The sequence below is a fragment of the Microcaecilia unicolor genome, chromosome 1 (genome assembly GCF_901765095.1).
Source record: "Microcaecilia unicolor chromosome 1, aMicUni1.1, whole genome shotgun sequence".
NCBI lineage: Eukaryota > Metazoa > Chordata > Amphibia > Gymnophiona > Siphonopidae > Microcaecilia > Microcaecilia unicolor.
The window spans coordinates 555,376,273-555,393,503 of record NC_044031.1 but is presented as its reverse complement, the minus strand read 5'-3'; the positions used below and the strand labels follow the sequence as shown (position 1 = coordinate 555,393,503).

Here is a 17,231-nt window from a genome sequence, read left to right as displayed (position 1 = left end):
CCTAGGATCATGTCTTAAAGGGGCATGTGCTAGAAAAAAGCAGTAGCTTCTCTTTCCCCTCAGGCCCTGTAGACACATTACTGCTGACAGCCTCTTATTGTAATGCATACTTGGTAGTCTAGGGTAGGGCAAACAGGAATGATTCCCCTTTGCTCATGCCCATGTCAGCGCCATGTTCAAAATGGCAGCCACAACTTTTAGTTATAGTCTTGTGGCTGTCATTACAAGCTGTATTAACCTATTTAGAATAATGTGTTTGCATGCTTTGTATCTCATTATTAGGTAGCTCACAGTAACCTAAACTAACATGTGTTACAGTTATATAATGCATATTAAGGGGCAAATTGCATTAATGTGCCTTAGTAACTAACCTCCCTCAGACCGCAATCCACTGGCAATCCCCAGCTAACCTGAAAGAGCTTGACCTATTCTACCAAGAAGAATGGATAAAAACTGCATCATTCCGTTCTGCAAAGTTGGCAGAAACATATCCTGAAGGACTCATGACTGTTACTGCTGTAAAAGGGACGTCCACCAAGTATTAAGTCAAGAGGCATGAAGATTTATGCAATCAACACTATCTGGTACCTTATTCACTTTTTGAACATTTCTATAATTGTTCTTTCATGTTGAAACTGTAGAGTATACTACATAACTCATGAAAAACGCCTACTTTGATGACCTTTGAATTGCATTTTTAAACAGAAAACCAAAAAACATAAAACGTACATGAATGCAAATCTAAATTAATAATTCTCACCTCAAACATTCTGAAGCTCACTCTGTGGCAGGGAAACCCTGGAGCCCTGCACTTAGGCTGTCACCACTCACTCTCATTGACAGACCCACCCACAGCCACGCCCCTTCCGCACATAATTTGCTACCTCAACGTTCTAATGAAGCTGCAACTTTCGGTTTGTGAGGTGCCAGAGATGGTAAAATTATGTATAATCATACCTGATAATTTTCTTTCCATTAATCATAGCTGATCAATCCATAGACTGGTGGGTTGTGTCCATCTACCAGCAGGTGGAGATAGAGAGCAAACTTTTGCCTCCCTATATGTGGTCATGTGCTGCCGGAAACTCCTCAGTATGTCGATATCAAAGCTCCATCCGCAGGACTCAGCACTTAGAGAATTACACCCACGAAGGGACACTCTGCCTAGCTCACCACCGCCGAAACGGGGGAGGGGAATTAACCCAGATCATCCCCACACAAGTGGGGGAGGGGAATCCGTCCAGCTCATCCCCGCGGAGCGGGGGAGGGACACCACACCCGCCGATGCGGGGGGATCTGGCTTATCCTGCAACCGCAACCGCGGGAGGAGCTGACTGACCCTAACACCGCCGAAGCGGGAGGGGTACAAAGCTGCCCTTCAACCGCACGAAGCGGGAGGGAGTGCCGGCAGAATTTTAAGTCTCAATCCAGCCCCGTAAAACGGAGGGGAGAGGAATGCAGCAGCTCACTGTAACACAAACTCGTCTCAACTCTTGAAGAATCCAAGCGAAAAAACTTGAACACGAAGTCTTTCTGAAGTAACTGAAGACTAAACTTGAACCTGAAATGCAACCAGAATAAAAACAGTACAGATATCTGGGAGGGGCTATGGATTGATCAGCTATGATTAATGGAAAGAAAATTATCAGGTATGATTATACATAATTTTACCTTCCATATCATCAAGCTGATCAATCCATAGACTGGTGGGATGTACCGAAGCAGTACTCACCCAGGGCGGGACATAGAAATCCCTGACCTCAACACTGAAGCTCCAAACCGGGCCTCCGCCCGTGCAGCCACAGTCAAACGGTAATGCTTGGAGAATGTATGAGCCGAAGCCCAAGTTGCCGCCTTGCATATCTCTTCCAAGGAGACGGATCCGGCCTCTGCCATCGAGGCCGCCTGAGCTCTCGTGGAGTGAGCCTTCAGCTGGATAGGCGGAACCTTCCCCGCGGCCACATAAGCCGCTGCAATGGCTTCCTTGACCCATCTTGCCACTGTAGGCTTAGCAGCCTGCAGACCCTTACGAGGACCTGCAAACAGGACAAACAGATGATCCGATTTCCGGAAATCATTGGTCACTTCCAAGTATCTGATGATGACTCGTCTCACATCCAGAAATTTAAGAGCAGAGTACTCCTCTGGGTAGTCCTCCCTACGAAAGGAAGGGAGACAGAGCTGCTGATTCACATGGAAGCGAGAAACAATCTTGGGCAGGAAGGAAGGCACTGTGCGAATAGTCACTCCTGCCTCAGTGAACTGCAGAAAAGGCTCTCGACATGAGAGCGCCTGGAGCTCGGAAACTCTTCTGGCTGAAGTGATAGCCACCAAAAAGACTGTCTTCAACGTCAGGTCTTTCAGAGATGCCCTCGACAAGGGTTCAAAAGGCGGCTTCTGCAATGCTCTTAGCACCAGGTTGAGATTCCACGCAGGCACCACTGAGTGCAGAGGAGGGCGCAGGTGATTAACTCCCTTGAGAAAGCGCACCACATCTGGCTGTGAAGCCAGGGAAGCACCCTTCAGGCGGCCCCTGAAGCAAGCCAGAGCCGCTACCTGGACTTTAAGGGAACTGAGCAACAGGCCTTTCTCCAGACCTTCTTGCAGGAACGCCAACACTGAAGAAATTGGAGCAGTGAAGGGAGAAAGTGAGCCTGCTTCACACCACGCTGCAAAGATACGCCAAACCCTGGCGTAAGCAGTAGAAGTAGAGCGCTTCCTCGCTCTCAGCATAGTGGCGATGACCTTGTCTGAGAAGCCCTTCTTCCTCAGACGCTGCCGCTCAATAGCCAGGCCGTAAGACCAAAGGGGGAGGGATCCTCCATCACCACGGGACCCTGATGCAACAGGCCCTGCTCCCCTGGCAGTCGCAGAGGATCGTCCACTGAGAGCCTGATCAAGTCCGCATACCAGGGACGCCTGGGCCAATCCGGACCCACCAGGATTACCCTGCCGGGATGCTTTGCCACCCGGTCTAGCACCCTGCCCAACATGGGCCAGGGCGAGAACACATAGAGGAGCTCTTGTGTCGGCCACTGTTGGAGAAGAGCATCTACTCCCAGGGATCGAGGGTCCCGTCCTCTGCTGAAGAAGCGCGGCACTTGGCAATTGGCCGATGACGCCATCAGATCTAGGCTCGGCTGGCCCCAGCGCTTCGTGATGTCCAAGAACGCCTGAGCAGATAGCTGCCACTCTCCGGGCTCCAAGGTATGGCGACTGAGAAAGTCCGCCTTGACATTCATGACTCCGGCAATGTGGGCCGCTGAAAGCTGCTCCAGGTTCGCTTCCGCCCACTGGCAAAGATACATAGCCTCCTTGGCTAGAGGGGTGCTCTTGGTACCTCCCTGGCGGTTGACATAGGCCACAGCTGTGGCATTGTCCGACAGGACCCGTACAGGCTTCCACACCAGTACCGGGATGAACTCCAAAAGCGCCAACCGAATGGCTCTGAGTTCCAGGAGGTTGATAGACCACTTTGCCTCTGCAGGAGACCAGAGCCCCTGCGCTGTCCTTCCCAAGCAGTGGGCTCCCCAGCCCGACAAAGAGGCGTCCGTCGTGACGACAATCCACTCTGGGGTCACCAGAGGCATTCCCGCAGACAATTTGTCTGTCTGCATCCACCAGCTTAGCACCTTGCGCACTGCTGGGTCCAAGGGAAGTCGCACAGCATAATCCTCCGACATCGGAGTCCAGCGCTGCAGCAAGGAGTGTTGAAGTGGTCTCATATGAGCCCTGGCCCAGGGCACTACTTCCATCGTGGCCGTCATAGAGCCCAACAGCTGCACATAGTCCCAAGCCCGATGAGGAGAGGCTCCCAGGAACTGGTCCACCTGAGCCTGAAGTTTGACAATCCGACTGTCTGGCAGGAACACTCTGCCCACTTGGGTGTCGAATCGAACTCCCAGGTACTCCAGGGACTGAGTCGGGCGCAGCTGGCTCTTCTCCCAGTTGATGATCCATCCCAGGGAGCTCAAAAGAGCAACTACCCGGTCCACAGCTTTGCCGCACTCTGCATAAGAGGGGGCTCGGATCAACCAGTCGTCCAGATAAGGATGGACTTGTACCCCTTCCTTTCGTAGGAAGGCCGCGATGACCACCATTACTTTGGAAAAGGTCCGCGGAGCAGTAGCCAACCCAAATGGGAGGGCTCTGAACTGGAAGTGTCGTCCCAGGACTGCAAAACGCAGAAAGCGTTGATGAGGAGGCCAGATGGGAATATGCAGGTATGCTTCCTTGATGTCCAAGGAAGCCAAGAACTCTCCTGCCTTCACTGCCGCTATAACAGAGCGGAGAGTCTCCATGCGAAAGTGCCGCACTTTCAAGGCCCGATTGACCCCTTTGAGGTCGAGGATAGGCCGGACAGAACCTCCTTTCTTTGGTACCACAAAGTAAATGGAGTAACGTCCCTTGCCAAGCTGACTTTCTGGCACAGGAACGACCGCGCCCAGGCGGATCAGGTTGTCCAAGGTCTGCTGCACTGCCACAGCTTTGACCGGAGACTTGCAGGGAGAGAGTACAAACCCGTCTTTTAAGGGTCGGCAGAACTCTAGCTTGTAGCCGTCTCTGATGACTTCAAGGCACCCACGCGTCTGAAGTTATTGTGGTCCACTCGCCCAGAAACGAGGACAGCCGTCCTCCAATCTGCACTGGGGCGTGGACCAAGGCCCCGTCATTGGGTACGAGACTCTGGGGGGGGACCGGAGGAAGCACCTCCGGGACGACGGTCTCTGCGAAAGGAATGCTGCTTGGGGGAGAAATTCCTCTTAAAGGAAGAGGGGGCAGAGGAACCCGACTTGCCCGGGCGGTACCGACGGGCTTCCTGCAACCGTCCTCTGGAGGTACCGGGACGAGAACTAGCCCGAGCCCTGACCTCTGGTAACTTCTTGCCCTTAGACGTGCCGAGATCGGTCACGATTTTGTCCAGCTCGACCCCAAAGAGCAGCTTGCCTTTAAAAGGCAATCTAGCCAGGCGGGATTTAGAGGCGTGGTCAGCAGACCAATGTTTCAGCCAAAGCCACCGCCGCGCAGAGATTGTCTGAGCCATGCCTTTAGCTGAGGCCCTCAAGACATCATACAGCAAGTCTGCCAAATAGGCTAAGCCCGATTCCAGGGCCGGCCAATCAGCCCTCAAGGAATGATCCGAGGGGGAAGCCCGCTGCACCATAGTCAGGCACGCCCTGGCCACATAGGAGCCGCAAACTGAGGCCTGCAAACTTAAAGCAGCCACCTCAAAGGACGACCTTAAGGCCGCCTCCAATCTTCTGTCTTGGGCGTCCTTTAGGGCCGTGCCACCTTCCACCGGCAACGCCGTTTTCTTAGTCACCGCAGTGATTAAAGAATCCACGGTAGGCCACAGATAGGCCTCACGTTCACTCACAGCCAAAGGATAGAGGCGGGACATAGCCCTAGCCACTTTAAGGCTCGCTTCCGGGAGATCCCATTGAGCCGAAATTAAGGTGTGCATGGCATCATGCACGTGGAAGGTTCTAGGCGGGCGCTTCGTCCCCAGCATAATGGCAGAGCCAATAGGGGCTGAGGGAGAGACGTCCTCCGGAGAGGAAATCTTCAAAGTGTCCATGGCCTGTAACAACAGGTTGGGCAAATCCTCTGGGCTAAAAAGCCGCGCTGCAGAGGGGTCATCCGCTCCATCCGAGCGGGAATCCGTCTCCTCCAAGGAATCCGCAAAGGACCGTTGGGAGACCTCAGACACGCTGCCCTCATCTACATCGGAGGAGACAAAGTCCTCCAAGGCCTGGGAATCAACCCGAGGGCGTTTACCTCTGGGAACCTCAACCTCTTTACCAGACGAGGGAGCAGGGGCAGCGTTTTGCATGAGGAAAGCCTGATGCAGCAGCAAAACAAACTCGGGGGAGAAACCCCCCAGACTGTGCACTTCCGCAGCCTGGGCCACAGCCCTAGATGCACCCTCAACCGGCGCTCGCAAGAGCGGGGGAGAAACATGCTGCGCATCCAAAATGGCGTCCGGCGCGACACTCCGCGAAGGAGCCGCGCGGGAAGAACGGCGCTTAACCTTAGCCGCTTTTGTGCCGTCGCCCAAATTAAGGGCGTTCATGGCATTAATGTCTCCAACCTCAAGGGCGGCCCACGAAGAAGCCGTCCAAGCCGCGTGGCCGGCCAAGATGGCGGAGGCGAGGAGCGGGGGATGTGCGTTTATGGCGGGAAAAACCGCCACGCCGGAGGAAGGACCGGGACATTCATCGGTCACGAGACTGTCACCCAACAAGGGCGAATCAGGCTGTAAGACCCCCGCATCCCCTCTAGAAGCGCTCAAGCGATCCGGGGAGCGACCCTTTGCGCCCTCGCCCTCCGACGCCATATGCCACGAGGAGAAGAATCGGGGAACCCCCTGCCCGCTATAAAAAGGTAAAAATTACCTGCTGTCCGCTCCGAGCTGTAACGAACTGGTGTCCCAGTGAGTAGCTGCAATGAACGTTTAAATAAACGTCGAAATAAACGCCTTTAAGGACGTTTAAAATTTTTTTTTTTTTTTTTTTTTTTTTTTAACGGAGCCAGCGGGAGGGGGGAGAAAAGGAGGGACCTGGCACCACCAGGTTTGCACTTGCTCAAAAGAGCCCTCAACCCCAGGCACTCAACAAAACCTAAAAATTAGGCTTGGAGACCTAGCCAGAGCTGCTGCTGTGTGTGACCACCACCTGCTGAGATAGAGAACATACTGAGGAGTTTCCGGCAGCACATGACCACATATAGGGAGGCAAAAGTTTGCTCTCTATCTCCACCTGCTGGTAGATGGACACAACCCACCAGTCTATGGATTGATCAGCTTGATGATATGGAACGGAATTTAGCCCCATTACTGTTTGCCCCGCCCTTGCGTCAAACGTGATGACGTCGAGGGCGGAGCTATGACACTTGACCAATCGCATCGCTCCGCCCTCAACGTCATCATGTTTGACGCGAGGGCAGGGCATACATCGATCTACTACGCGAGGAAGAATGGAGGGAGTGAGCCAGGCAGGCTGTAGGTCACAGGCAGCGAGGGAGCCAGCCACTCTCTACGTCGCGGGGCGGGTCGCCGGCCGGGGTGGGGTGGGGCGCCCACGACCACCCTGAAGCACGGAGGGTAAGTCCAGCAACAAGGGGAGGGAGATGGGAATGAAAGCGCCTTGCTAGCGCTCGTTTCATTGGCCTCAGAAACGGGCCTTACTAGTACTTTTATAAGGGACTGTAGAAAGAGTTTCTCCACTCCCCTTTCACAAACAATGAAAAGGAATACAAATTATGACACACATATTTACACTAACATTTATAGAGGCTGGAATGGTCACCTCTTTAATTAGTCAACACAGATTCATAAGTGTGGGTTTTAACAGTAACAGTAAAAATGCCCAGCACTAAATACAAGTACCTCATGCACTGATAAGTGACCTCAGTGGCGACTCTTTTCAGATGAACTCATAGTCCATGGCTCATCTGCCTCAAGAAAATCTAGTGCTTTTTGCATATATATCTTATCACTTATCTTTAATAATAATAAGAAGAAGGATCTGCTAACCACAAGGGCCATGTTTCGCCTGGCATACAACTAAGGCTGCATCAAGGTGCTGTCCTCTTAACATTTACCTGCCGCCTCTAAACGTTAAGAGGACTATACTCTGATGAAGCCTTAGGCATATGCCAGGTGAAACATGGCCTGCATGGTTGCGGATCCTTCTTAAAAGATGTTATCAAGCTATGCATTATTATTATTAAAGATTAATGCTATTACATATGCAAAAAGCACTAGATTTTATTGTGACCAATGAGGAGGCAGGTGAGTCATGCATGGACTGTGAGTTCATGTGAAAAGAGTCGCCGCTGAGGTACTTGTATTTAGTGCTGAGTGTTTTTAATTTTTAACTATGCAAGTTGACACTGGAAAACACAGAAAAGCAAAATTTCACTCTCGTGGGCCGAAGCTCAGAACCAGCTTTAGCAAAGGAAACAATGTGAACACCAGAGATGGCTGCAAATTTTATTTAGATGTAGTCAGACTGATGTTAATGAGGTCATTTGTTATGTCCTCCCAATACTCTGAGAACAGCGCACAAACAAACAAACCCTGTTCCTACTGCTGGAAACATTTTGTGATTTTTATCTTTAAAAATCAGCCAATTTTCAATTGTTTTGGAAATAGAAGGAAACCCTTGCAAAGCCTCTAAGTGCTGGTACCAAAAAATAAATACACTAGTCCGAGCAAACCCAAAAATGAAAGCATACATTGGTGCCCATTTTCTGCTCTTAAATGTAAGCCTTTCAAGTGGGAAAAATTTTTGAAGAGCTTATATTTAAAAGTATAGACGAATGGAACCGATGTGTGCTTCATTTCAGAGTTTGCCTGGTTCATGTGCACAAGAACTGCGCTTACCGCAAAACTCTTGTTCACATGTGCTAGGCACAGCCCCCCCCCCCCTTACTTTTGGTCTCACAGTGCGAATATAATTTGAACGCCATTAGCTTTGAACATTGGAGGGCTATTTTTCTGTGCTGTTCCTGCAATATGGGGCAGGTACTGTTTGCTATAGTGCCAGAGCTTTGGGCATTGGGGCCTTGGAGAAGTATGTAGATTGGTACTTATATAGAGAAATAGCCACATCCAAGAGCTAAAGACAAGAAAGATGTGGGACTAAAACACATTGTTGTTTGTGCTTAGTTATAAGAGTTGTATGGTATTTGCATTGTAATTTGTAATGATTTTGATTATGTATGGCTATTTTGTAAGCTGTCTAGGATTTTGGTGGGGTATAAATGTGTTAACTAAATAAATAAATAAATAAATTTTAAGTGAAGTTACCTGAATAAAAAATAGGTGAAAAAGAAGAAATTTCTTAAAAAGAAAATGCAATAAATGTAGAGAAATATTGATGTCAATGTTTAAGAAATAAAAAAACACAAACCTAGCTCTATTTTTAAAAAGCCACAACAAATTAATATTTCCAAGCAAAACAAATCCTTTCAGTACAGAAAATGTATTATAGCATCTCAAAAAAAAAAGGCAGCTATAAAGAATAATTTGTAATCAGCAATATTTCAGTCCAGAAAAACATACAAGGATTCCTTACCACACCAAGTTTTTCTGAAGCATTTGCCTTCCATAGTCGGATGTTCATCTCATCAGACCCACAGAGAATATACCTGTTATCAGAGGACCACTTGACCGAGATGACATGCTGCATTCGCTTAGTATGATATACTTCCCTGCACACAAAAATAAACAAATATTGCACTTTCCTTCTGGATCCAGGCAAGAAAACATCTTTATAAATGGAGAGAGAGGAAAAAAAAACCTGCCATCACAATGGATTTGTATTTGAGATTTAATTATTTACTTTTTGAAATTTAAGCTCAAGGTGACTTACAAGCAGGTAAGCTTGTTTCCTTGTCCAGCTTGACTTATTACCTAAATTGTCCCTGAGGCAAATGGAGGGTTAAATGACTTCTCAGATGGGATTCTTTAGCTACAAGTTACCTTTACAAAAAAGGAGGAGGAGGTTTACAGAACACTAATGCCGCTCTATGTTTGTGCTGCGCTGCGTACGCCTTGTAGCGCTATAGAAATGCTAAATAGTAGTAGTAGTAGGTAAACAATATGTTTTTGTCAGTAATAGATTTTTAAAAATATTTTCATTTATCCTTTTAAAGGTAACCTGTAAATAAAAAATTAATGGGCCCAAGGAAATGGATAAGAATTATAAATCTCAAATAGGTCTTGCAAGACAGATTACCTAAACCTAGTAACCTGTAAATAAAAAAGTAATGGGCCCAAGGAGATGGATACGAATTATAAATCTCAAATAGGTCTTGCAAGACAGATTACCTAAACCTACTGTCCGGATGGAAGTCTTTTTGCAAACATCGATGTGAACATGTGAATGGAAATCCACACTGCTGTCTTGGAAATCTCCATGGAGGCTATGCACAGACGACATGCCTTTTCAAAGGCTTCTACAGAAAATCATAGGTACCTTTACAAAAAAAAAAAGTTCTCTTCACAAAAACATTGTGTATACATAATGTATTCAACAGGAAAAAAATATATTGTTGAGTAGATGACTTTACACATACAACCATATAGACGTCAGTGAGTGACTCATCTAAATAAAGAGTGATCAGCTCTAACTCTCAAACAGCACTTAAACTTCCCCATTACTTAACATCCTTATAATTAAACTATAAATAGGAAAAAGTAGCATATGAAACACCATGGATGGACTGGGACTCAAAACAAATTCTACATACAGTTGACTAGACTTTCAAAGAATTAACTACAAGAATATCTCTCAAAAACCCAAGAAATTCATGATAATAGGGAAAGACATTTTGTGATGAAAACTTAATATCTGTGCATCTAAAAAAAATCTTGAAAGGAAACTTTTCCATATTTAATTTTTGTCAACAGATTAATATATTTGCTGATTTTTTATCATCAATTTCTGTAAGCCCTTGAAAAGGCTATTTAATAAATATACATCTTTAAGGGGCCTTTTTACTAAGCAGCGGTAAACCCAATGCGGGTGTTGGGTTTACCGCCAATCTGGAGCTACTGCCGGCACCCCAACATGGGCGCCAGCAGTAGTTCCACCCCCAGTGTGGGGCATTTACGGCGCTAGCAGAAATATTTAAAAAATATTTCCGCAGGGTGTTACCCGGCGGTAATCGGGCAGTACCGCACACTACCCGATTACCTCCAGGTTAGCGCGGGAGCCCTTACCACACCTCAATGAGTGGCGGTAAGTGCTCCCCCCACATGGCCACTTAGTAGTAAGAGCAATCTTACTGCATGGCCATGTCTTTTTTCAGCCTTTTTACCTGCTGCAGTAAAAAGGGCCTCAGCTTGCAGCAAAAGAGGCCCCCGCCGCTAGCTCAGGGCCCTTTTTAACGCAGCTTAGTACAAGGGTCCCTAAGTTACTAGGCAGACACTGTATTCAATCTGTTTTTAATTTTTATTATTATTAATAGGCGTGATCCGTTAAGCCTAGCACAGATCAAGTAAGGGGTTCTTTTAAAGCTTGTGCATGCTAACAGACATTAACCCGTGCTAAATGCCATACGTATTTATTTATAGACCTTGTTCACGTACATGTAGCCTCTGGTTTTGAGGTTTATGGATTGCACGTAATATTAGAGAGTTTAAGAAGAGTTTGGATTTTTAGTCTCTCTATCCAACTCCACGCAGATCTGGGTGTGGTTCTGGCTGCCTTACTGGACAGACTAGGTGAAACATGTGGGTCTTTTCTGTCATAAACTATGTTAATAAGTTACTGTGTGTGTGTATGGGGGGGTGGGGGGGATGTATTAGTACATAAATATTGCCATACTGGGAAAGACCAAAGGTCCATCAAGCCCAGCATCCTGTTTCCAACAGTGGCCAATCCAGGTCACAAATACCTGGCAAGATCCCAAAAAAGTACAAAACATTCTATACTGCTAATCCCAGAAATAGTGGATTCTCCCCAAGTCCATTTAATAATGGTCTATGGAATTTTTCTTTAGGAAGCTGTCCAAACCTTTTTAAAATCCGCTAAGCTAACCGCCTTTACCACATTCTCTGGCAACAAATTCCAGAGTTTAATTACATGCTGAGTGAAGAAATATTTTCTCTGATTCATTTTAAATTTACTACATTGTAGCTTCATCGCATGAAACTTGACAGATTGATAGAAAGTTGATAGAACTGTTGTATGTATATACTGGATTTTGAAACCATTTATATGTATTTGCAAGTTGTATTTTAATGTCGTAATCGCCCAAAACTGATTAGAAAACAGTGAAATATAAACGTTGATAGAAAAATAAATTTTTTCAAGCACAATTTGAGAAGAAGATCTAGCATCAATACTATATTTAGGGCCCAGCTGTGGTAAAAGGGGGCCTGCAGTAGCGTCGGTGCGTGGATTTGCTGCGCACTGAGGCCCCCTTTTACCACAGCAGGTAAAAAAAGGCCTTTTTTTAAAAATGGAAATGGTGTAGTAAGTGTAACACTTGCCAAACAGCCATTTCCAGAGGGAGCCTTTACTGCCTCCTATTTTGGAGGCGGTAAGGCTTCCCACACTAATCCAGCACGTGGGGCTGCCCGATTACCCCAGCACTAAAAAAGTAAAACTATTTTTTCAGCGCCAGGAATGGCACATATTGGGGCAGGCACTACCACTGGGCTCCTGTGGTAGCTCGGTGGTAGTGCCAGATTGGCATGCGGCAAAGAGGTGATGTGCCACTTTGTAAAAGGAGCCCTCAGGGCAGAAGAAACACAATGCAGAGTTAGCTGTAAGCATGTGCAATATTTGAAATGACCTTCAAAATGCACTGTCTTTTTATGAGCTGCAAACCATGGATTTTTCTTCCTCTAAATTATGAGTGAATACTTCTAAATATTATATTTAAATCAATATGCACCAGCCAACCATTTGGATCCCATTCAGATCCATTCAATATATGCCATGAAACATCAATAACATTCGTATAAAGCAATTACTTTGTTTTTACTAAACAAGACTCTAAGTAGTATTAATTATTTCTTAAAATCCTCACATTAAGAACACTTCAATAAAGATTTACAACTAATTTTCACACTAGTGAATCAGGCAGTTCTAATGATTGTTAACCACTGTAACATATGCCTTTGACTCTATAAATTATCTCTGACCCTTACCAGAACAGTAACAGAGTTAAGGATGGCAGATTATGACCAGCATGGGTCCTCCAGTCTGCCCAATAAGGTCAGTAGGGTTGTAACTGCCACTCCATGCATGTTATTCCCTCTAGTAGTGTGAAAGTTATTCACGTTTTGCTTTGAGTGGAAATAGAGATCCTCTGTGTCTATTTCATGCCTTTTAGAATTCCATCACCATTTTTGTCCCCAGCACTTTCACTAGGAGAGTATTCCAAGCATCTACCACCCTTTATGTTAAGAAATATTTCCTGATGTTGCTTTGAAATTTAGCCTAATGGTTAATGCAGTGGGCTGAGAACCTGGAGAACTGGGTTTGAATCCCACTGAAGCTCCTTCTGACTCTGGGCAAGCCACCTAACCCTCTGTGCCCCAGGTACAAAAACTTAGATTGTAAGCCCACTAGGGACAGAGAAAGTACCTGCATATAATAAATGTAAACAACTTTGACTGTACCATAGAAAGGTGGTATATCAAATCCCATTATCCTTACCCTTAATGTTACGCACTCTGGTTATATAGTTTCTACATCTTTGAATAAAGTGGTGTGCTAGCCGTGCTAGTCCACTTTTAAAGGTATTAAACAGAAACAAATCAAAACATAGAAAAGAAAACAAGTTGATATCTTTTTTTATTGGACTAACTTAATACATCTTTTGATTAGTTTTCAAAGGTAACCCCTTTTCTTCAGATCAGAAATAAGCAAATATTGACAAATATCAGAAAATATAAGTGAAACAAAAAAGCATTCCAATAACAGTCTCACAGGAAGAGGGAGGGGTAGGATAGGTGAGAAACAGGGAGAGTTGGGTGAGAATCAGGGAGAGATGGATGGTAGATAAGAGGGTGACAAAGAAGTACAATTTTATAGTTTATAATGGACTAGGAAACCCAGATCCTTGTTGAGTCCAGTCTGGTGGTGTCAAAATATTTAATCATTTTGATTTCAAAGGTCTTACGTTCCTGGATTGTCTTAAAATTTCCTTTCAGTATTCTTATAATAAGATCATTGATGCAGTGTTCTAGTTTTGTGAAGTGCTGTCCCACAGAGGTGGCATCCTAGTGGCAGTCTGTTTCCATTCATTACAAATTTACAAATTGTCCAAATTTTCACTGTTCGTATGCAATTTAGGTTGGGCAAGAATGATCATGTTTCTTCTTATTATAGGGAACTGAAGTGGTTATCAGTGGTAGACAGGATTAGGTTTAAATTGTTGACTTTGATCCATCAGAGCTTATATCAGGAGTCATCAAAATATTTAACTAATTGTTTACACTGTTATAAACCGGCAAGAGAACTTCGCTCGAATTTCTTGCATATTTGAAGTACTGGATTTTCGGGGGTTTCGACTTGAACTTAGAAAGAGGGCGGCCTTTTTTATAGCAGGTCCTGTTGAATGGAACAAATTGCCACCTCTCCTCAAGAAACAGAAGAACTATACAGCATTTAAAAATTGTTGAGGCAACATTTGTTGGAGTGTGCAACCTATATGGGGCTCATTTTCAAAGCACTTAGCCTTCCAAAGTTCCACCCTTTACCATTTCCCTACCATTCTCCTTCCCTTTCACCTATCATCCTTGTCTACCTTCCCTATTCTAGTTCATTACGTTCTTTTCACATGTCCTTTGTAATGCCTTTCATAATGTAAGTAGTTATGAACATCACAATTTATAATACTGTTCCTCCCTACATTTCCTTTACTGTATTCTTTACCATGTAAGATGCTTTCTTTTACTATGTAAGCCGCACTGGACCTGCTGTATGTGGGAAAGAGCGGGGTACAAATGTAATAAATAAATAAATAAATAAAATACGCCTCTCTAGTGTGCCTCTCTGCATTGATAGAATGATAGAATGATGACTGAATTTGCGAGATGTTATTGACTGGTTGGTTATAATTTCCCAGCACAGACCCCTGAGGAACCCCACTATCTACCCTTCTCCATTGAGATTACTGACCATTTAACCCTACTCTCTATTTTCTATCTTTTAACCAGTTTTTAATCCACAATAGCACACTACCTCGTATCCCATGACTTTCCAATTTCCTCTGAATCTTTCATGAGATATTTTATCAAATGCCTTTTGAAAATTCAGATACACAATATTGACTTCTCACTTTTATTCATGTTTGTTCACCCCTTCAAAGAAATGTAGTAGATTAGTGAGGCAAGATTTCCCTTCACTAAATCCATATTGGTTTTGTCTCATTAAACCATGCTTTTGAATATGCTCTGTAATTTTGTTCTTTATAATAGTTTCTACCATTTTGCCCTGCACCGATGTCAGGCTCACCAGTCTATAATTTCCCGGATCTCCTCTGGAATCTTTTTTAAAATAGGTGTTACACTGGCCACCCTCAAATCTTCTGGTACTATGCTTGATTTTAAAGATAAATTACATATTACTAACAATAGCTCTGTAAGTTCATTTTTCAAATCTATCAGTACTCTGGGATGAATACTATCCTGTTCAGGAGATTTGCTACTCTTCAATTTGTTAAATTGCCCCATTACATCTTCTAGGTTTATAGAGATTTTATTCAATATCTCCGACTCGTCAACTTTGAATACCATTTCTGGCACCGGTATCTCTCCCAAATCTTCCTCTGTGAAGACTGAAGCAAAGAATTCATTTAATCTCTTCGCTATGGCTTTGTCTTCCATGAGTGTCCCTTTTACCCCTCAGTTATCTAGCGGTCCAACCGATTCTTCTGCTAGTTTCTTGCTTTTAATATACTTTAAAAAAATTTTACTATGTGTTTTTGCCTCCAATGCAATCTTTTTTTCAATGTCCCTCTTTGTCTTCCATATCAGCGCTTCGCATTTAACTTGCCATTCCTTATGCTGTTTCTTACTATTTTCAGTCAGATCCTTCTTCCATTTTCTGAAGGATTTTCTTTTAGCTCTAATAGCTTCCTTCACCTCACTTTTTAACCATGCCGGCTGTCGTTTGGTCTTCCTTCCTCTTTTTTTAATATACGGATATATTTGACCTATGCTTCCAGGATGGTATTTTTGAACAGCATCCATGCTTGATGTAAGTTTTTGACCTTCACAGCTGCCCCTCTAAGGTTTTTTTCACCGTTCTTCTCATTTTATCATAGTCTCTTTTTTGAAAATTAAATGCTAACGTACTGGATTTCCTGTGTATACTTACTCCAAAGCCAATACCAAATCTGATCTTATTATGATCATTGTTATTAAGCGGCCCCAGCACCATTACCTCCTGCACCAGATCATGCGCTCCACTAAGGACTAGGTCTAGAATTTTTCCTTCTTTTGTTGAATCCATAAAGCAGTCATTGATTTTGTCAAAGAATTTTACCTCCCTAGCATTGTTCCACATGCTCAGGTTCCTTATAAAGATTCTCCTCCTGAGAACAAACTGCAGAAAAACACAAACAGCAAATGAACCCTGCCTCTGCTACGTCATAAAACCCCAACAAACCCACAGAGCAGAGCAGACCTGTCCTGAGAATCAAAATGAGGTCCATCAACTCAGGTCCCAGATCAGTCTAACCAAAATTTTTAAATAATATTTTCTCCTGATTCTCAGAGGCACAGGAATGAAAGAATTGGCTAATTATTTCAGAAAGAAAAGATAGATGATCACTACGTGTTCTACAAATATTTTGACTAGAAACGAACATGTGATACTTGGTTTGAAGAAAGAAAAGTTCTTCAACAAACTTTTATTTCTACAACTATGAAACAAAGTTAATAAACACACTCTACAGTGTGAAAGGCAATTTATCATTCTTTTAACAGACAGTACAATATTGATTAAATATGGTAACAAGCATTAGACATCTTTAGTATAAAAAATGATTGCTAAAGCACTGACCTGCTATGGCCCTTGTCGGCAGGAAAGATGCGAACAGACTTATCAAAGCTAGCAGACACAAATTCCTTCCCAGTGGGGGAGTAATCCACATCAAGGACTGCAGATACATGATCCATATGCACCATTACAGGCATGTCAAGGAAACGCATGTCAAAGGTATACAAGCTACAAAAGAAAAAAAAATGGCATAGATTTTTAACCTTTTGTTAGTAAAGAAAATTACACTACAGCATTATTTAACAAACAACTAGCAAGTCTCATATGGCAAAAATTGTACAAGCCACTATTTCCAAATTCAAATAAAGTATTTCCAACAATTAGTTTAAAGGAATAAGTTCTACTATCTTACTGGGGATAATTTCTTAACAGGGAGCCTAAAACGTTTCAAAAAGCATCAATTTTTTATTAAGGTAAAGTGGAGGGGAATAATCGAACGTCGCCGGCGAAATACATGGCCGGCGATGTATTTTGGCGGCAACGCAAACAGCTGGCCAAACCCGTATTTTCGAAAAAGATGGCCGGCCATCTTTTGTTTCGATAATACGGTTCCGGCCAGCCAAATGCCTTGAATTTGGCTGGGGTTTGAGATGGCCAGCTTCGTTTTTTAGCAATAATGGAAAGTTATGTCGGCCATCTCAAACCCCGGCCAAATTCAAGGCATTTGGCTGTGGGAGGAGCCAGCATTTTTAGTGCACTGGC

The 17,231-nt window shown here is 44.5% G+C and overlaps 1 protein-coding gene across 1 annotated transcript in view; it reads right to left on the bottom strand.

Moving 5' to 3' along the window:
- Positions 1 to 17,231, bottom strand: part of DCAF13 (DDB1 and CUL4 associated factor 13) — a 161,749-nt gene that overhangs the window by 75,280 nt on the left and 69,238 nt on the right. Inside the window, 2 exon segments of the mRNA XM_030217586.1 lie at positions 9,081 to 9,216; positions 16,533 to 16,697. Coding sequence (XP_030073446.1) covers positions 9,081 to 9,216; positions 16,533 to 16,697 — 301 coding nt within the window.